At 44.9% G+C, this 22,491-nt stretch overlaps 1 protein-coding gene across 35 annotated transcripts in view; it reads right to left on the reverse strand.

Moving 5' to 3' along the window:
• The window catches only part of ARHGEF28 (Rho guanine nucleotide exchange factor 28), a 273,620-nt gene that overhangs the window by 130,688 nt on the left and 120,441 nt on the right, over positions 1–22,491 (reverse strand). For 26 of the 35 annotated variants that reach the window (XM_070233456.1, XM_070233455.1, XM_070233468.1 and 23 more), the window contains 5 exons: positions 14,243–14,426; positions 11,652–11,832; positions 8,752–8,824; positions 2,613–2,665; positions 1,965–2,025 (listed from right to left, as the gene is read on the reverse strand). In XM_070233456.1, the coding sequence (XP_070089557.1) occupies positions 1,965–2,025; positions 2,613–2,665; positions 8,752–8,824; positions 11,652–11,832; positions 14,243–14,426 (552 nt within the window). The remainder of the gene's footprint in view (positions 1–1,964; positions 2,026–2,612; positions 2,666–8,751; positions 8,825–11,651; positions 11,833–14,242; positions 14,427–22,491) is intronic. The other 9 variants (XM_070233473.1, XM_070233448.1, XM_070233447.1 and 6 more) reach the window with 1 other exon arrangement.

A 22,491-nucleotide genomic window follows, 5' to 3' on the forward strand; every position in this document is an offset into this window, starting at 1 on the left:
TGGAGTGAGTTTTTAAAGCCCAGAATTAAAATAATCCTGTTATTTCATACTTTTAAGAGCCAACACTCCTCCCCCACCAGCAATCTGTCTTGGTAAACATTCTTCAAAGCTGACATTCCTGGAAGCGTGATGCAACTGTAGACGAGACATCCTGTGTGCAGGAGCCACAGCACCGCTCCCGCTCCAGAGGCTCACAGCAGTCCTCCATGCGGAGATGTTTGCTTTCCTTTCACTTTCCTCTTCCCCCCTCCTGGAAGTGAATTATTACTCTGACCTTGTACGGCAGAGATATTAAAGGCATGCCTATTGCTTGGTACAGGCTGTTTCTGTTCCAATTTCAGCAGAACCTCAGGCAGGGAGATGCTGAGGCCACCTCTGACTTGTGGCCAAGCTACCAGCAGCCCAACTGACCAACGCTGAGGGTGCTTCCTCCATGCTCTGCTTTATTCATGAGTTCCCAACTGTTGTGATTGCTGTGTGGCGTGCCTGCCAAACGCGCCGGCAATGCTCCCCTGGCCTCCAGCGGGCCCTCTGCCCCGCCAGGCTCTGCAGGCCCACTGCCTGCATCATCAAACTCACCCTGGGCATTGCCTTGCTCTTCCCTGACCTCATGTCAGCCTGAGCACTGGGCTGCCGCCAGCGCCGCCACCACCTCACCCCCTGCAACTCTTCATGCTGCTCTGCCCAGGTGCCTTCCAGGTGTGTGAGCTGCCTCAGCTTCGCAGAGCTGCAAGAAACCAACTGGGAAGTTTTGTGCTTATCTGCTTCCCACTTAGCAGCCCCGAGGTCTTCACAGACCACCCAGGTGCCCAGACAAGGCATCTGCTGATAGCCTAGCCTGCGTATGTCCTCAAATCCCCAAAAGCTTCATGAGGCTCTAACTTAGAACGTAAGTCTGGATCCCCGATTAACCCCAAAGAACTAGAAAACGCCCAGGGAGGAGATTTGGGGAGGTGCCCTCAGGGAATTGTGAATTAGAATGCTTTTGAGCAGATGAGAATTCCCAGGTCCATGGGAGGAAACACCTTCACTGGCCAACGGAGCTTCTGGCTCCTCTGAAAGGACACTCACATCACACTCACACCCCAGGACAAGCATCTGGTCTTTTCCTGAGTCCAGGGGCTAAGATGACACAGGCTCAGCTCCGAGGGGTCCCACTGGGTATCAAAACAGGATAGTGGCAAGCCTGGGGATGTGGGGCCCGGCGGAATGAAGGGATCAGTCTGAATTCCACCAGTGACTCCACCAGTGGCCTCACCTGAAATGGAAGCTGGTCATGCCTGCCTACTTCATAGGAACCAGGTAACATGACAAACGCCAAGCCAGCATCTGGCTCAGAGTGAAACTGCTCAGGAAAAGCTTTGATCGCCTTCTTTGTTTTGATTTGTTTTGTTTTTTAGATCCTAAATGGAGACTCAACCCCTGAAGCTGGATTTTAAAAAGTCACCTGATGGGGCCAGTCCGGTGGCACAGCAGTTAAGTGCACACATTCCGCTTCTCGGCGGCCTGGGGTTCTCGGGTTCAGATCCCCGGTGCGGACATAGTACCGCTTGGCAAAAGCCATGCTGTGGTAGGCGTCCCACATATAAAGTAGAGGAAGATGGGCATGGATGTTAGCTCAGGGCCAGTCTTCCTCAGCAAAAAGAGGAAGATTGGCAGTAGTTAGCTCAGGGCTAATCTTCCTCAAAAAAAAAAAAAAGTCACCTGACTATCTGCAAAGAAAATGATAATCGATTCTAAAAGAACCTTCTGAGACAGAGAAGGGGGCAGAAAGCAGCAAGCAAGAGTCAGATGTTGAGCTGACTGATGCTGCAAGGAACATTGAATTGGCTGGGTTTCAAGAGAGAGATGAGGCTCCCAGGAAGGAAGATTTTATTTTAAACCGTATTTTTTTTTTGTCCTCTGTATACCTGGGTCTGTGATACCCTTGTGAGTGCAGGGGAAAGCAACATCTCAGAACATACCCAAATCTAGACTGTCCCGGTCTTCATACTCATTCAGTTGAACTGCCAGGCTTTTCGCACACTGGAAAAGAAAAGGTCAGATGGGTGTCTAAAACATTATTTACATGATCCACTAATGTTTGTTTCTTTAATTTCATAAACTGGAAAAACCACCTTAGAAAACATCAGTAAAGACATGTCACATGTACCCCCACGTTTAAACAGAAAACTAGTCTTGTACTTAATTAATATTGAAGCTAAAAATAAAAAAAGGCTCCATCTCAGGCTGGAACATGCCTGGAAGCTATCTGCCGTAATTTTATTCTCAGAGAATACTTCCCAGGTTTATTCTCACAGTCGCGTGGTTGGCCAACATCTGTAGAGAGCATCTTCAAGTACAAATTTGTCTTGGAAAATGTACTCAATCACCTTGAACGTACAACTACAACCCAGGAAGACAGCTAGGGTTGGCCACAAAGAGCAAAGATTGAAAACTCAATAAAGGAAACAATTGTAAATTATTCTGAATGTGGCTTGGGGCACATCCCTGGGGGTTTGGTATTTTGGGGGGGGGGGGGGAGGGTTCTATTTTTATTACCACTAGAGCATCACTTCCACCTCAACTCTGCAGAGAAGGGCAAAGAAGACAGACCGGCGGGGAATCCTTACCTTTACATCCTCCTCCTCAGGAAATGATCTGCCAGACACCAAATCCTTAATCTCTGCAAAAGGAATAAGTCTCATCAGGATCTGCTGGTAGGAGCTTTCGTTAAAAAGAAGAAGGAACTGGATGACAGATAGAAATGAGCTGCCCAGCAGCCGGCTGTGCTGGGCTACGTTTTTAGATTAGATTTCTTAAAAACCAGCTCTCTGCAGAGCATCTGATGACCAGACTGCCCACACTCTGCTATTATTTGTGCAGACCGAGATGTAAACAAGACCAGGGGCTCTCACAGGAAATCCTGAGGAAAAAAACGATCATTAAATAAATAAATGCCCTATATTCAGAAGAAAGGCTGTTCCCTGTCCGAAAGCTCTTCAAAATCACACAGATTCTAAGGACATGACTCACGCCCACCTGAGGAAGGAAACTCACACGTCTATTTCCTCAAATACTGCAGATTTCATATACGTTTCACAACAGCAATAACTCACTCTAGGTGAGGTCTGGCCCTTCCTCGCACCTCGCTGGAAGTCGCGGACACCAGCGCAGCCCCTGGGCTCCGACTCGGACAGTGTCAGGCTGAGCTAAACAAGCCCAGGCTGGCCGTGCCTTCGTTCTGAATAAAGGCTTTCCTGGAAACATCAGTGGTCGGGATGTTCTGGGGTGAACAGGAAGGCACAGTTAAGAGCTGTTTTTCTCTGTGTCTTGACTGATTGGTTCTCTCCCCAAACCGCTCAGCTGCCCGTAAACAAGAGCCACTGTTGTCAAAATAACTACCAAAAGCAGGTTTGGGCCTGGGGGGAAATCAAAGTGTTGGGCACCCCTAGCAAGGGCTGATGGCTAAAAATCTTTACCCTGAATGCGTATTAAAATGCCACATCTTGGGTCCCAGGCATCTGGACCCTCAGCCTCCCTGCCCAGGGCATTAACTGGATGCTCCCTGCTCCACTTTGCAGCTCTGATTAATTTATGTCACCTCAGGCCTCAAACCTCCACGCGGATTTATTCAAGCTCTTCTTACTGCTAGGGGTTCTCATTCACGTGTCTGCTTAGAAAAAGCATAAGGTTTTCATTTACGTGGCTTCCCACCATGAATCATAATAAGGGGAGGATGGAGCAGAGAAGTCAGCAATCCCAAAGTCAGGATATGTTTTAAAACTCTGCATAACAATTACTTTGAATTTGCTTTGTATCCAATAAGCTAATTAATAAGATATGTGCACTCCACCATAGTTTACTGCTCTTGAACTCATAATGCATACTAGCTTCTAAAATGAAAAGAGAAAAAGCAATAGCCTCAGTTTCGTATGGTCAAGTCAACTGACCTTGATAGAGACTAAGGAAGGACACGGCGGTAGCTGACACCCAGCCTGGAAGCTTCTGTTCCCGGGAGGTTCCGCCTACCTTTAAATGCACACCCCATACGAGGCCTCCAGGTGGCAGCAGAGTAACATGTTCGCGAACAGCATGGCCAGTGATTTGAACGTCAAGATGGACCAGCTCACCCTTCGAAACCCTGCTGTTTAAGCGGCAAAGCCCAAAACACTAAGTGAAGGTAAAGCTTTCCATCCCACTGCCTAGAAGCAGAAAACTGATGCGAAGCACCTACCATGGAATTTACCACATTATAGGAGCACAGTAAGGGTTTTGTTTCAAAACACGCATACCCTAACCTGAACAACTGGGTATGTGGGGAAGATACCACCGAGATGCTAAAAAAGCAGGCGAGGGCAACCAGAACCACAATTTCCACAGACACGTCTGCACAGACGTCTAGAGAGTCACTCACATTTTTATTTTGCCCTTTACGGCATATTCCTTTAAAGGCATTTCAGACCATAAGCTCTCAAATGATAATGATTCTGCATTTCTAAAGAATTCTGTACTGAGAGATCTATCAAGAATAGGACACGTTTTATTCAAGATCGCTAACGAAGGAGGCTCCGTGGTCTGGTAATCCGGGCGCAGTAACACATCCGGTACTGTGCTCAGATCCCAGCTTCTTGCCCCCTCAAAAAGCTCATCTGTGTACACTGCCAGTGTACATTTTTCCTTATAGGCTAATGCAATTTTGTTTTATTTTCAAATACTACAAATTATACTAAAATAGAAAAATCTTCATAAAATTTCTACATCATTTTTTAAATAACATACAAATTTTTAAAACCTTTATCCTAAAATCATCAAAAATATCTGGGGCCATGTGCGGATTCAGGATAATCGTGCCTTTAACTAATCTAGGACTTCATGGAACTGTATCTCAGGGCTTTTAAAGAACTGGGCACTCATTCCACTGAGTTTAATTAAATTGCTCCAGGCGAGTTTCTGCTAAATTATGAGGATCCTTTTACATCCACCGCTGTGCCACCAATTGCACGGTGCAATCAAACCAGCATTGCTATAGCAACCTTCCACAGATAATGTTATCAGCAACTCCAAGCTATTCTGTTTTAAAGGCTGATTAATCTTACCTTCAAGGCCCACCCAGAAGGAAGGATTACCCCTCTTAACCAGACTTACCAAACTTAATAAACATGTTTCTTACAGCCAAACTATAACGGAACTAGAAATAATCTCTAACATTCATATTCACCAGTGACACTGCACCAGCCAACAGGTTTCTTGACTGCAAGACTTCCTAGAACCTACGGAACATTACATGTATTCTGAATCTCTGACATGGACGTTTCATATACAGCATTTTCTGGCCAAAAAAATCTTCTTTGGCCAAAGAATCCTTATTTTTCAGAGCATCTTCCAAGATTGGCGTTCTGTCTAATGCTCTGTAGGAAATCTTAGGGTAAGAGATCAAATAAGGACAAAGGCAGCAAGGGACAAAACTGCCAATTGGTGAATTAATACTAATGATTGGCTTATTAATAAAAACTAATGATTAACTTATTAATAAAAACTAACAATTAGCTTATTAATTGGAACATATTAACATTGAGAGGACTTTTTGGCCATTTAATTCCTTTGGAATAAGTTCCCATCATTCTGGGAGTACAATTATAATCATGAGATTATGGAGACAATAATGAAACCATTTATCACACTAACAGAAAAAGCAAAGTTAATTTTGAGGCTAAAGTTATGAGAGAGTCTTTCCATCAAAGACAGCTGCAGACACAAGCAAAGAGCTTCCCCCGCTCCCACCGCCCCAGGAGGAACAGAAGAGCATGATCTATTGAGACCCTTCCAGTATATCTCACAGGGAAAGTTTACTTTTGGAGTTTAAAAAAAAAAAAGCTCAGATGTTTTGTTCTTCCAGTTGAGTCTCGTCCGGCCTCATGAATGGACACTCACTGAGTATTTCCACTGTAGTTGAATACTGCCATCTGCTGGAGTGTGAGCACAGTTTCAAACATGTCCTCCAAGGAAGACAAAGGCATTGCCTAGCAGGCCTACAAAATACACACCTTAACTATCTGGAGTTAGAGGACTTAAGTTTCTGTCCAAGTGTTTTTGCTTATTGGTTGAGCATCTTCAGTCCAGCTCGCAGGTGTATTAACTTGGCTGCCCTTTAGGTCCAGCAGACTCAACCTGTCTAAAACTGAGTACCTTTTTTTGTCCCAAATCTGCATCCTAGAGGGCCTATCCCACCCAGGAACACACCAGGAACAGAGGACTTGCCCTCGGCCCTCCCCGTGACACCCACCTGACGTCCTACACCTTCAAGACATACTCATCCGCAACCCGTCCAGTCTCATCACACTGCTACAGAGCAGACCCTCTGCTACGTGACTTTCAGCAGCCCCCTGGCCCCTCCAATCCATTCTCCACACTCTCACAGAATAAACTTCCTAAAATAATGATCTAATCTAATTTGCTTAAAACAGCTCCCCGTGGGTCAGGGTGGAGCTCCAGTCCCTTGTCTCACGTACAAGCCCTCAGATCCGCCACTCAGATCCGCCTCGCTCTCAGTCAATGTTCCTGGCATCAACACACACACACCCATAGTCCAGGTAACCTGCCTTTCCTCCAATGCATCATCTGGGTCCGGATTCGGTGCCGCGTGTATTTCCACTGTCTAGAATTCACTTCCCTCCATTAGATCACAGCTCCAGGGTCGCGTCCACCATCACACTCCAGAGTTTCCTAGAGCTCTTTGCATATACTCCTGTAGCGCTTATCATAATGTGCTGGGACAGTTTGTTTTTCTGCCCCCATCCAAAAGTGTCAGCCCCTTAAGGGCATGAACTTGGAATTTAAGTACTTATTTCAACCTCATTTTGTTCTAAGTTAGTTTGAAGGTGGATTACAAGGGAGAAAAATATATAAGACAATAAGGGAAAACCCAGAAGTTGATTTTAAAATAAAGAAAAGCAAGGGTGAAGGCTTACATAAGAAATAAGGGTAATACAAAAACGCAGCCAGGAGGAGCCGACATATTTGCAACTGACAGGCCAGAAACTTAGCTGCAAGTTTTTTATCAGCCAACTAGAAGTAAGAAACCTGATCAGCTACTCTTACAGAAGTAAAGGAAAGCCAGCCACTCAGGAGAAGCCACATTCCCAACACAAGACCAGAGAGAGGCTTCCCTTACAGGGCTTCACAGAGGAAGCGCGAAGTTACCTGCCACCTCCTCAGGCAGCAGGGCGGCCACAACTCCCTCAGCATGGCCAGCACAACCTCAGGGGAGCGTACCGAGGGCAGTTCCACGGGGCTTCCAAGCCGCTGCAGTTTGGGTAGGAAGCTCAGCTGCGCAGAGTTAACCCAGGAGCGTGTGCAATGTGGACGGGCCACACAGAAATATTCCTCTCCAGGACTACTTTTTAACAAACACGGGGCCAAAGAGTTTAAGATTATACTATCTGATAGATACCCAGAATGCAAATATTCTATGGCGTCAGTTAAAAGCAGAACCAAATAATCAGCTGTTGACATTGGTACATAAGCTCAAGGGTCTTGTCCTATTTTTCCTCCCTAAACCCAGCCTCCAGCATGGTGGATCTCAGCTTGATCAGATCACTGTCCCTTTACATTAACAGGTATTTCATAACACCCCTTTCCCCTTTCCTGAAATCAACAGATAACATAACCCTACCCCCCAAACACACAGAACCCTATTCTCACATATGATTTCAAAAAACAAAAGTCAACGTATACTCTAAAATATAACACAAAAGAAAAGTAACTGATAAGATAATACGAATTTCAACATGTAAAACCATTGCCCTCAGTACCCAAGAAGACATAGTGATGTGGTCAGATTCTTGTAAACTGTCAAGCTTTGGAAAAAAGACAAAACAAAGTCAGAACCCATTCCAGACAAGAAGGACAGGAATATTCAAGAACAGAGGTAAGAATGCTCCATAGAGTGAAAACTCATGTTTACTACTAGGACTTGCTAACAGAAGAGACATTTGTATAGGGAAAAGGGACAAGAACCTGAATTGAGGTAGAGATCACATGCCCATTGGGGGAAATGTGGAAGGATGACATTCCTGCAAATGAGTGGGTGTTATGAACAAGTGCGGCACCAACGTGAGTCCCTGTGCTCAATGTGGAACGGAGTAGTGATGATGTATTATAAAAAATAGACCTCTGGGCAGGACTCCCACCTCAAGGAGATTTATATATTCAGTCTCTGAAGCTCCATCAGGACTGCGAACAGTGAGCAGGACAGCCTGGGTTGAGTGGGATTGTCTATTCCCTGAAGACCATCCAGCATCCTGGCCTCCACCTCTACATGCCAGTGATGTTCCCTGACCCTCATGTCACAGAAACACCTTCACAGTCTCCACCCTCTGTAAAAGCCGCTAGCCCAGCACACAGTAGAAGTTCCACGAAGGAGGAACAGCTAGCAGGTGACTGATGAAGGACTGAATGGAAGGAACAAGCCAAACCTGGGAACAAGGAGAGCGATCTGTGCATCAGGAGAGCACCCTGAAAGTCAGGAACGAGGGAGGATCCGGCCCCAGGGGCTGGCAGTCGGCTCTCAATAAACGCCAGTTGAACTAAAGTAGAAACAGTTCACTTCGTTCGATGCTGTCGGAGGACCCGAGGCCTTGTACCCACAGCCCTGATCCTGCCGCCGAGGCCCTTGGCTCCCACTCTGCCCACGGCGCACTTCAAGCACCAGCCAACCAGTCGGTCCTGAGCACCTTCCGGGTCCCTCAAGGGGGCAAGGAGCACGCCTACCTTCTTGGGTTTCTGCAGCACTGGAGGGCATATCTGATCTCTCCTCTGGCCTGGCTGCTTGCTCTTCAAGAGCCTAAGAAAGGAAGAAAAAGAAGACACTGAAAACCGTTTGAGGCTTCAAATACGCAACAAAGAGATAAAAACCGCAGTCAAGGATCTGGGGGCTGGGACAGGCCGCAGGCACCGCCTGGGGAGGTCTGGAGAGAGACCTCCATCTTGCCGCTGAGACCCACCGCCATCCACACCCTAAGACACAGGGATGGCGGGGCTCAGACGATGGGAGAGGACCTCCATCACCGGGAGGACTCATGATGAATGGCAGGTACGGGCCGTCCCGCCGAGACCAGGCTGGGGAGCCTGAGAGGAGCATCCTCTCAGAGCAAGCTATATTTTCTTTTCAGATGGATTCCCCAGAGCCAGTGAAAATGTGCAGAAACAGAATGAAGTGTTGAAGCACCAAATGGTAAAACAGCCCAAGACTCGGCAGCACGAGTTCCAAAAGAAACCCGGGGCAAACCTGGGCAGGCAGCCTGCCACTGACAGACCCCAGAGTCCCATGGGCACCTTAGTAAGCTCAGTGTATCAAGCGCCTGGTTCCTAGCTATTTCAGAACATCCTGAGGCCAGAGCAGAAAGAATATGAAAATATACACAATTTACCAAACCACTAAGGGGTATGGAACAAGAAGTACCCAGGCACCTACCCTCCAGGGCCATTAACGCCCCCAGCCTCGCCCCCAGGACACAGCATTCTCTTGCCTAGGGCCCCCTGTGCACCTGAAGGACGGACAGAGCACGTGCATATTGGGTGCAGTGAGGAGACGGCAGCCTGAGCACCCGGGCTGGAGGAGGGCTCAGCACGTCGGCTCAGGGCAAAGACAGCACCTGCTCCACATGTTGAGCTGGGGTCAGCCATGACCCCGAAACCCTGTCTGTCAACGAGGGCAACCGCCAAGCCTAGGGGAAAGGGTATCAGGCAATGCTGGTGTCTGACACCAGGCTGCCATCTCCTCACTGAGAATAAATTAGTCCCTCAGATCAAAGGTATCGTGCATAGCTGTCATATAAAAACAGACTTTCAGACATCTAAGAGGTAATAAAGCATGAGTACTTTATGACTATACGTTATCTCATTTGTTTCCCCAAATTGTAAAGCTCTAGTGTGGACAACCTATATAACAATTACCACCTGCTTACATTTAATAACATCTAACCCAGGAAGAAGTGCCACAGAGAGATTTTAAACCCAAGAATACTATAGCAACATTTTGTCGGGCAGGTAAAAATTAATGACTTTGGAGGTTCTAAAGAACCGGAGCACTATTCCCCCCTCACTAGCCAGCCACACACTCCAAGTAGGAAGCAAAAAAGACGAAGGCTGCCAGCCAGAACACAGGGCAGCCCGGTGCAACTGACGCTGTCAGCGAGTGTTTCCCATAAAATGACAATCTCAGAAACTGGAAAGCGATCTCCCTTTGGTCTTTTTTACTATAAAATTCACTACAAGAAATTACTGAAGTATTTAGATTTACTCCTCCTAAATCTTCCTCAGGTCATCAGTATTATCCCAAATGTGTGATGAGAAATCACAAATCCAGCCTAAGAAGCTGGAAGATCTTCTAACGACGTGAATGTTCGATACGTTTTGCTAGATACAGAGAGCACACCCTATCCTCTTTGGGAGTTTGTCACCGGGTGCCATGCTGTGGTCTGAGTGCCCCCTCTAAGAACATATGTTGCTGAGCTCTGCCCTGATGGAGCCACGGGGAGACGAGCTCATCCTGAGGAACGCTGCTCGCAAGGCCAGCCCTCCGCCCGCCTGGGTGAGAGGCCACAGGGACACTGAGGGCTTAGGGTCTTTAAACGACAAGTATCCTTAACCAAATACGGAAATACCATGCCACATGCCAAAAAATTATACACTAAATGTCCTAAAACCCCACAAAGAGAAGTACTTTATACTCTAAAGAGCACATTTCCTTTTAATTGTTTAAATAAAACCTTATATGGAGTAAGCCAATAATAATCTTTATTTGATATATAATATCTTTGGCTAAATCTTTAATTTTATGAAGCAAACATTTTACAAAAGCCAAAACTGTGATAAATGACAATATCAGTTTTCTAAACTGACTCTTCGCTCTGTGGAGCCTGTACACGCATGCACCCTGTGCCTTATTTAACGAGCGTACTCGAGGACGCGGTGCGAGGGGCGTCACGGGATCCAGTGACTGAACCCGTACACCCTGGAGCACCACCAATGGCACTGACTCGAGGCCTTTTACTCAATATCACATTCTGCTTAATAATGACTAAAAGGTCTAAATATTCCTTATATTCTTCCAGATCCCACAAAAAAATAATAATGATGAAGATGAGCTCTTTCAAACCTGAGACAGGCACGCTATGACAGCACTCAAGGCTGGTGTTTGGGCCGTGGTGGGAGGTGGAAAAGCCGCTTTGAGAAAGTACTGGTTTTAGATCACCAGTCCCCATTCAAGAAGAATCTGCACTCTGGAACAAATGCTTAAATGCACCAAAGCCATAAAGGAGCCCTCAAGCAGACATTACACATGTAAAACGACCCTAAAGGCAACTGCCTTCGGTAAGAATTCTAGATCAGAAAATATCCAGTATGAGCATATTAAAACCCAGCACTGGTAGGGCTGGCTCATGACAAGTAAAGGAAACGAGAATATTACACACATTATTTTCTATTGCCAAAATATTATATAATCATCTTTACTCTACTGATGTAACACAGTTTCCATGCCATGTCCCCCAAGGTTCCATTAGAAAAGAAAGAGTTACCCCCAAAAATACTGTTCCCCAAACAACGAGTTACTGCCTACACTCTCAAGGAGCGTGAGTTACTGTATAACAGAATAATTGAGCACAAACCTTGATGAGAAAGGCTCTATCCCAAAAATATTTCCTGAAGAGTTTAATATCTGCCTCCAGCAAATGCTCGGCTGTGTGGTGAAGCGTCAGGGTCAGCGTCTCTGACGAATGAATATACCGCAGGGAGGCATCTTCGCTGAGCTGCGCTCGGGAGAAGCCCGGGGAACGTCTGCCCTGGAAACTGAAGCATCACAAATCAAAACCATGCACAGCTTTGGAGACACCAACCCCAAGACCCCAAGACCCTCAGTGCCCCCGACATTACAAATCCAACGGGCAAGACGATCCTGGAAAGCCACCTACTAACAATACATAAGACCAGTAAACAGGTCCTGATGAAGCCATCTTTGTTTTTCCACCTAGAGATGTCGATTGAAAAGCCATACACATATATTACACACTTTAAAGATTTATATAAATAATGAAACAGTACTGACTTTTAAATATAGTACTTTACCTTATTTCATTCTCCTTTTAATCTGGAAAGATGCCTCTTGCTTTAATGGGGCCACATGTAGAATAAATTAGCTGGCAGCCAAGAGTTTATTAGGTGATTACAAGGGAAAACAGATAGGATCTCCAGGGAGCATGGTGAGGTTTGGATGTCCCAAACAAGTGAGACAGTCATAACACGCTGGTCCACTGTTGGAAATCATTTTCTCATGCAAGTTAAAACACCCATGAATCTGATGCTGTTGTAGTCTTGAATACACTCGTAAACAAAGGAACAATATTCCCAAACTAAATTCTTGCATATAAGCTTATTTTCTGTTATGTTTTGGCTAAGAACAATTGCAAATTTATTAGCTATATGTGGGCTTTGCGGTTAGTAACACAATATTCTGGATGACTTATAAGGTCATGCAATTACAACAGTAAAGAAGCCTCAGGAGGAAAATGTTAGCACCCCAAGACAACAGCCACCTCAGCATGCTGTCACATCCCACAGATTGCTCCCAGATTCCTCACTTCACAGAACTAGGTCTATGCCTCTTTCTAATTCTTTCGTGACCCCATTTTATTAATGACTGCTTGCTTTACAAAAATGTAGTATACTTGCAATCAAATAAATGTTATCTTCATCATACGGTATGATGAAAAGAGATCCATAAAAATCCAAATCTTGAACTCTAAGATTTAGAGCATCTCCTCAAACTCTCAATGCTAATTACTGGCAGGGACTCCAGAATCTTCCAGACGTGCCAACAACAAACCACTGAGGTGAGTGGACTCCGAGCCTGAGCAATAAGATCATTGTTACTCATTTAGAAAATGGAAGCTCCATCATAGAATAAGAATTTAGCTTACTGTCTACTTCTAATCCCCTCCATGAATGGATTTATTAGAGGTGTAAACTTTTAAAAACACATAATATCTTCTGGTCTTGGACACAGTAGAAAGATAACAAAGCTATAGACAATGAAGAAGCCAGCCTCCAGGACCTCAGTGTGACACTGAACTATCCAGAATGACTAAGTCAAAGGAGGTAGTCCTGCCTTGGTCTTGTTAGCCAAGACAGTGGGGTTGTATTAGAGCAAAGAAAAGGGTAATTCCTTTTGGATGGGCTATTCCTTTGGCTGATGGTCATTTGACCAAATGAGGGGGGAAAAACACAACAGCTGACTTCTACTCCAATATCCATTTATGCAACATATAACCATAAATTAATCACATTGAGTTCCATGAGCCAGCAAGAAGAACCAGTCCATTGAGACATACCATGGAATAACACTGACAATATTTATGTAGTACTTTGTAATTTTCAATGTACTTTCCCATTTATCTATTTTTTTGCCACATGTTAAGTCAAGAAAATCACTATATATGAATCCTCCTTTCATAAGAATAACACCAATCTGAACCATTCTAAGTAACCAACAATACATTAACTATTCATTGAAAGTGTTGATATCATCAATAGAGAACCTTACAGCTGACAAATTATTTCCTTTACATTATTTCACTAGATCCTAATAACTACCCCATTGCCTACCTAGTATCTTAAGTTTTGTGTGTTATTCACTGGTTCAACAAAAGTTTATATTCTTTCAGTGAATGTCATCTGTTGAACAGGGCACTAAAAATACTGCCGTGGGGAAAACAGAAATAGTTTCAGCTCTCAGGTGATTTAGGAGGGAGACATATGAAACAGATGGTCACTATGCATACAGAGTTCTAAATTATGATTAATAGTGTGAATCATAATTTTAATCACAATTACTACTGTGAAGTATCATAATCACAAAAGACCATAACATAGAAGAAGGCCTCTCTGAAGAAGTGACATTTAAACTGAAACCTGAAAAATAAGTGGGGGTTAGACTACTGTTTCCCAACCTTTTTTCTTCTTATGGCCCCTGCAGAGCCTTTTGAGACATTTTCTCCCTAACCCCTTCTCCCCCAGGAAATGTTAATACCAAATATATCTGTATATCAGTTTATGTACTATATGCATATCTGTACTTTATATCTGGGAACTAATGGTAAAACAAGCCAATATCAGCTTGTGGTTTGGCTATTTCCATTTTTCCACAATGCTTGGCTGACTTTATAGAAACAGATGGAGAGAAACAATCAAGTTGCAGACTCACTTTGTGATGTCTTCAACCAGCTTCGAGTGTCCGCCACGTAAAGCTAAGTCCAATGGCGTGGCACCCTCTTCGTTGGGTAGAGCCAAGGCCTGGACTCCCCCAGGGAGACACAAGAGGAACTGGGAAAGCTTAGCCAGGCCCCATCTCACAGCGAGGTGTAGGAGAGATTCTCTGTGCAGAGAAACTGGAAAGAGAGAAAAACGTATGATAACAGCTCCTCCTTTGACAAAGTTAGTTTCATACATTTCATCCGAGAGACCACGTATTTAGACATAAGAATGTCGAAGCTGGAAGGAACCATCCAAAGCTTCTAATCCAAACACCTCATTTTACAGATGTAACGAGGTCAAGTAATTTGTCCAAGGTCAGGTGGCCAGCAGGTGCTAGAGCCAGGTCCACTCATCGCTGGTACTTTGCTCTTTCCACCCACGATGGTCTGAGTTCACATCACCTTTCAGTCACATGCAGTCAAGTCATCCAGGGAAAACAAGTGCCAGGAACAGACGGTCCTTTGGAAGCAGACATCGTGCATTTCTAAGGTGTCCTTTAAGGAGATGCTGCTTCTCCAGCAGGGCGGGCTCTTAGTGCCTAAGACCACAAAGGAGCCTCCGTTTCCACCCTTTGTCCTCAGATGAAGGTCCTCTTCCCCGGTGAGAAGCTAACTAGACACCATGGTCTTTCTCAAACTTCACAGTGGTGATTTCATCCATCTACTAGATCCCTGGGATCATTTCAACGTTGCCAAAGCCACCCCAGTGTGTTGCTTAAAAAGCTCGGCCACGTCTTTTCACGTGCCCCTGACAGAGTGCTCCGGGTTGGCCTGTGTGCCTGGGTTTTCACTGTGGGGTCGGCCACTCTACATTCTGGTTGTTTCCAAACTATATTATCTTACAGCCCCTCATAGTTTTTCATTGCTGACACCTAGCATACTCTCTGGCAAACTGAAGTCATTCAGTATTTGTGGAGTGGAATGGCAATTGACTGCTGAAGTCTCGATTATTTGTGTATATTTAAATTGCCTAATTTGTATAGTTTGCACACCTATATTTCTACTGCAACAGCGCAGTGCCTGGAACACAGCTGGCCCACAGTAAACATTACATTAGGAATATGCAAAAGAAGAAATTTGCCTACATTAAAAAAATCCAGGCCAGTGAACTCCGTAGACATTAAGACATGTCTTAAGACAAGCCTAATCTTCAACCGAACACGAAAATAACACTCAAGATCTGTTAGAACAAGCAAGCAGCGAGAATTCGAGTTACACACCTGCCAGTTAAACAAGGTTATTGACTGTTTATGATCTGAAAGAGACCCAGACAACGCTGTACCACACAAGAGTGAGAGGCCAAGAGGGTAGGGACCTTTTATCCTTGCACAGTACCTGCACACGTACATGCTCTATAAACATCCGCTTATTGAATGAATGAAGAAATGACCATGAGTACCCATGAAAGTCAGCTTTGAACACATGGCTGCAGCTGCCATCTGGAGCATCTATCATGCTTATTTCTGCCTCTGATACCTTTTGACCAAAATCCGAGAACAGAAACTATGTGGTGCCACACACAGCTTGGACACTGAAGACAAAAACCACCCACTTCACACAGCTTACTGTCCACATTAACGTGATCTTACTATTCCATTGTCTTCGTTAGCATAGCTTCACTTTCCAAAAGACTCTCGCTCAGGCAACTGACTGACTGTTCATTACAGGAACTCCCTTCAAGACCCATCCACCCTTCAGCAGGAAGCACCAACAGTGTAAGCCCTAAAGCCAATGTTGAACTACTTTACCATGATCCTTACCCAGTCCGAATCAAGCTGCCCTCCCCCCACCACCCCCATCTCTCCTCCCCTGCATTAAAAGACTCTCATTAAACCAAACTTCAAGTTCTCAATAAATTCTGTCCTTGCCTTCTCCCGTCCAGATGCTGCTACGACTGTGGAGGCAGAGTTCTCCCTCACTACAGCAGACAGTACACTCAGCCCTGTGTCCCCAGCAGGCTGTGGTGACGACATCTGGGAAGCCAGCATCCAACTAAGCTCTAATTTGAAACAATTAGGAAGAAATAGCCACTGAACATGGATGCGAAAGAAAACTGATTAGTTTACATTTTTAATTGGTTTACACTGCTATCTCTATATCTCAATCAATGAACACAAGGTCCATATTTCAAATATGTAAATGAACCCTCCCAGAGAAATGCCACCAACTTCACTGAGTATTTGCTCGACCATCCATCTGTACGACACAGCACAGACCCTGCCCCCCAGTAAAATGACATCTGAAATGGCAGAAAATCTAAAAAAGACAATGCAGAGCACCCCCACCAGATATTTGTTAACATACTTGAGATTTGCAAAAGAGCTGTGTTGGTTATTAAAGAACTTACCTTGAATTAATTTATTCTCTATCTAATTTTTCAACCTTGAAACTCATTTTATTAGAAAGTAGGATTTTTAGTCTTAACAGATCCCAAAAAGGCATGTTTGATAACATTTCCATTTTCTTCCTTCTTAAATAATAATCAGGAAGAGACTTATTAGGATAACAAAGCAAACACATGCACATGTGACACACACACACACACACGTACGCTCTCCAGCATGCCTGTCAGCATCAGGTTGTAACCAGCCACACCAGCATGGAATTTCTAAGTCACAGATCCCAATCTGAACCTGGTGAGAAACATCCTGTGGTTTTACAGGATACAATTTTCTTATAAGAAAAATATGACCAAAAGCAAACATCTAAACCTTTTGGTTCCCTTTTAAAATAATACCATTGACAAAGGCAAGTATGGTGTCAACTATTTAAATGGTACTCTCTACAGTGCCTGGGGCAATGCCCTAAATACCCTTAAACCTGGGGCGTAGTTCACTGTATTCCACTCCTGGACAGTGTGAGCGTGGGGAGAAGTGGTTTCCTCCCCCAGGAGCACTCTCCAGGTCTGCCCTGCTCATGAGCTCCCCGTTCCCTCCTTCCTGGTTCCATCTTCACTTCTGGCTCAATGGGAGCGGCCAGCAAGCCCATGGGACTGGATCGCTCACTGTTGACACTCTCCCTCCCTCTCTGCACACCTACCAGCTTCCTGGGGCAGGCGGGGTAGGATCCTCTGGTGTTTGAACAAAACAAACACAAAGCTGACCAACATGTTTTGAGAGCGAGCTTTCTCATTCACTATAAACGTCCAGAGCCCAGAATAGGGCAAACAGCTTGAAATAGGAAACATCATGACATATATAAATAATTCTGCTTGTTAGAAGTTTCAGAGTCTTACCAGCAGTCAGGAAAACAATCTGTGGACAGGGGTTACAAAATTTGGCAGGTGGGGGTGTTTAATGAAAATGAAATCTTTCTTTACCAAATAAATATGTCTCTTCCTGTTTAGCTGGTGCCTGGAGTTAGTCGAACGAATGTAACTAGAATTACTAAGAATTGCTCTAATGGCAAACATTAAAAGTCACGACCTGTCACATCCTGGGAGCAAGATCACAACAAGGAAGGAGCAGGCTGCGTCTTTCAGTCAACGTTCCCATTAGAGCATCTGTCCCGGGCAGGCAGGAGGCTCAAAATCACTGCCCCTCACTCTCCATGCCTCAGTTTCTCTCCCTGGAAAATGAGGCTGTCACATCAAAGACCCAAGGTCCTAAGGGTATTCATTCCCGCGCTGACTTTTTGGTGATCAAGGAACCGTGAAAGGCAGCGCACACCAGAGAGCTGCCAGGGCACCTGAGGAGCAGGGACGCACACCAGAGAGCTGCCAGGGCACCTGAGGAGCAGGGACGGCCAGTCTGGTGTTACGAAAGTTAACTGATTCCATTTACTGCCCATCCAATAAGGACTCAGGAGCCACTGTCACACCCAAACAAGGTCTGACGATGCCTTTCCATCAGCAGAAATTCCTGTTGGAAGATTGCAAAACAACTTAGCAACCCTCAGGACCTCACATTCACGGCCAGAGGAAATGTAAACGGAACAACCTCTCTGGAAAACCCAGCGGCACAGTCTAACGAAGATGAAGAAACTAACGCCTCTGACTGAGCCATCCCACTTCCACACATAAACCCTGGGGAGGACTACGCTCTGCGTGTACCAGGAAACACGCCCCAAATGCAAAATGGTCAAAGATAGAAGTCATCTTCACGTCCATCAACAACAGAATAAATTGCAGTGCAATCACACATTAGCATTCTAACAACAAAAGTGAATTATAGACTCACACAGAAGAAACGAAGAAACACAAGGCTGAGGAGAGAACATCACAAAAGGATATGGAGAATATGCTTCAACTAATATAAAGTTAAAAAAAAGAAAACTAAACCATGTTATTTGGGGTACATAGGTGGTAAAACTATAAAGAAAAGCAAGTAAATGTTTACTATAAAGTCAGCATGGCACCTGAGTGGGGGAGGGAACGTGATGGGGAGAGAATGGGAGGTGCTGGTACTTCTGTAACCTAATGATATCTGACTCTGTCACACACACATACACCCTGAGTTGTGTTCAAGGCCCTCCCCAGAACAATTAAGACAGAATTTCTGGGGTGGGGCCCAAGTATCAATCTTTTCTAAAGATTCCCAAGTGATTCTAATGCCAAGTCAAGGCTGGGACCTGCTACTTGAAATAAATAAGTGGTTAAATATCTATGCCTCCTTCTTATACCACTGACTTCCCAGTCAGCTCTTAAGATGTGTTAGCTAAAACATTTCACCAGTGAATCAGAACAAAGAAAAATAATGTTGGTGATTTTTAAGTTATTTTTAATCTTCATTACATGCTGCTAAGCCAGGATATAGCCTTAAACATTGAGCAAAATATTAAAGCTAAAACACGATGGGGATAACAATGTAGAAGCAAATGATATTTTTAAACACAGACTAATTCAGAAGTATTACTTCAGGGTCCAGTCCCCTGGCTGAGTGGTTAAGTTCGTGCGCTCTGCTGCAGGCGGCCCAGGGTTTTGCCAGTTCGAATCCTGGGCGCGGACATGGCACTGCTCATCAAGCCACACTGAGGCGGCGTCCCATATGCCACAACTAGAAGGACCCACAGCTAAAATATACAACTATGTGCCAGGGGGCTTTGGGGAGAAAAAGGAAAAGTAAAATATTTTAAATAAATAAAGAAGTACTACTTCATAGGGTTTAGCAACGTTTCATAACTACCAAGTAGAGCCACTGAAATGGATCCAACACTGTAAGTTTATTAATAAATTTTTTTAATTCACATAATCCAATTCATTAAAACAAGTTCTATTCTGATTTCCAGAGCCACATTTATGTTCATGGAGGTCTTAATTGGTGCATCAAAGTCATTTAAGTAGACTAACATTGAGCGAGACCCTACTACGTGCTGGTCCTGTGGACACAAAGATGGACACAGTTCTTGTCTTTAGGAAGCGTACAGCCAGCCTACTTATGTTCGGAATAAAATAATTATGTGGCCATGAAATCACCATCTAATGAACACCAGCTCTAGGCTTAGACACAAAGGGGGAATAGAAACAAGGAAACTATCTGGCCTACAAGAAAACTGCTCAACGGGTTATATTAATTCAACCTACATCAGGTATCATGATTTGAAACTTTACAGATGCTCATAAAATACCAAAATCACAAGCAAAAAGTAAAGGGAATGAAAAAAAATTACCAAAATTTACATGGAAGTAGAAGAGAGTATTTGCATGAGCATCACACACAATCTCTGATATTTTTTCAGGACTCTCAACAAGGATGGAAGGAGAGGGCGTGTAGGATGGCATTTTCCATTTAGGTCATCTAATCTGGGCTTTGGTGTGTATATAAACAAGCTGGCCTTCCACACAGAAGATCCAAGGTTGGTGAGTCCAGGATAGGAATTGCAAATATAAACACACTCATAGGAAAGATAAGGAAACAGGACACCCCCCCCCACCCCCAGGCACAATACCAGCATGGCAGGTGCAGCTCGGTCATAAAGGCAAAAGGTTAGAAGATGAACGAAACAAGCATAATGGCAGGCTTCAGCTTCCAGAAACTTTTCTGCATCAGACACATTTCAGACGCTCAGGTTACAACTCCTGACTGAAAACAATCAGGGAAAACAGCAATCACACAAGGCTGGAATGCACTTCATGCATTTTTGCATCTCATACAGGTTGGTTACACTTTCTTTTAGCTCATGGAACTAGCACTAAATCAGGTGAAACACTAAAAAGACTTTATGGGATGGCAATCTGACTTCTGGCCCTCACAATGTGGAGACATTTCCAGATTGAATCACACGATGTGGGCATCAGTACAAGTTATTCAGAATCCAGACACAACAGTGTATGGTGCAAAAGGACAGATTAAAGGGTTGAAAGGTCTCGATTTGAACACCTCCAGGCATGCAGCTTTGGGCAGACCACTTTACGCTCAAGTTTGAAGTCATTTGATCTATAAACGCAAAGTGCTACCTGCCCAGCCTACCATCCAGGATTGTCAGGGGCTGGAACGAAGATAACACAAGGGACAGTGTTCTCAAGAACTATGATCAGTCATTCACATTTGGCCAACTTTTTAATACAAAAAAATAAAACAAACGCTCACTAAATAGATATATGGTATATTTGCAGGCAGCAGACGGTCACTAGGTGCCCTAAGCGGCAATTATGTCATAGCCCCTTTTCCAGCCTGTGCAATAGGTTTTTTGTTAGTATTTGTTCAAGGCTATGATCCACATCCACCTTTCATCCGTTCATTCACTATCTGCCGACAGCCTACTGTGCACAGCACATGCTTCTGCTCTCCCTCACCCCACAGGCAAGCCCACAGAATTTGCAGGACCCCTGCAACTCACCGTCCAGGAACCCTGTTCTGTTTGGGAGACATATGAAAATACGCTGCAGTCTATTATTGACAAGCAGAAAACGCACAGACCCGTCACACCTTGGAAACGGCCTTTTGAAGTCTGTGCTGGAAGTCTGACTTCGAGCCCCAGGGGCAAAGGCACAGACTGAGGGACGCTGGACTCTGCGGGTTTGGGCTACACCTTCAGTGGGAGACCTCATCCCCTCCTTCAGCACGGGGGCACACTCACCGAGGGACATTCTGGTGGGAGAAGAGGAGGAAGGTAAATGGCAAAAACCAAACAGGAAGTCAGCAATCAAGGTGCTGCCTACCTGCGGTGGGGGAGCAGAGAAGGTTGGCAAACATGAACTAGAAATCCAGATGGGCAGCTGTTAAGCCTGAAAGCACGGAAGTGAACCACCACACCCACCTTTATTTCATTCTCACTGGTGCCAGTAACTATGAGGACTTTACATTCCTTGTTTCCACCTAACATTTATTAGGCACTTTACCTGCATTATCTCATTGAACCTGACAGGCTCTGCTCCCAGGTGGGGCATATTATTTCCCCTCTTTCCTGGGGGCAGAGACGGAGATTTGACGTGATTATGCAATTGCCCAAGCTCACTCAGGTGGTAAATGGAGCACCAAGGGTCAGAACCCAGACTTTTCTACCTCCAAAACTCGAGTTCTTTACTCCTATGCCTCCCATAGGTAATCAAACCAAGAATAGAAATGCAGAAAAGATAGAACTTGAATAAATCAACCAATCGAGAGTAAGAAAAAGCAGAAGGAAACTAAGCTACAGTAAGCCTGAGGGCCAGCTCACACCCGCTCCCCGCTCTGCAGATGTCAGCAGATGAGGCTCCACAATCCTCTCAAGACAAACCTGCATATCAACGCTGCTGCAGCTACAGACATGGGGGACGGAAAGCAGGAATGCGGGAATCCTTATGGGCTAGAACCTAGGGTAAATGATGGAAGATCTTGGGGGGTTTCTACCTACACAGCTTCATGCCCACATTTGAAAGAGTCAAGACAAGGCCTGACAAAGCTCACTGGGGCCAAGGAAAGGGGGGCCTTGCAACAGGAAACTGGGTTGGTCATTTCCCTAAGAAGATGCCACCACTTCTGGCTCATGCCCAGGCCTCCCCCTCCCGTCTTCTTCAACCATCCGCCCGTTAACCGCCAAGCGTTGGTAGTTTTTTAAACCAATGTTTTATTTTTTAAATAAAGTAGTACGGGGACAGCTGCCAGCATTCAAATCCTATCAAAGGAATCTATGACAACAGCAATGATTTTAACTGTTTTCCTCAAGTATTCAAGCGAATCCTTGGCTACTGCCATTGTCAAATTCAATTTTAGTTTTCTGGGTACAGCCAAAAACTGCCACATGCGTCCTGCAGCGTGTGAAGGGTTCTCCGAGGAGAGAA

Source organism: Equus caballus, chromosome 14 (assembly GCF_041296265.1).
Source record: "Equus caballus isolate H_3958 breed thoroughbred chromosome 14, TB-T2T, whole genome shotgun sequence".
Taxonomy (NCBI): domain Eukaryota; kingdom Metazoa; phylum Chordata; class Mammalia; order Perissodactyla; family Equidae; genus Equus; species Equus caballus.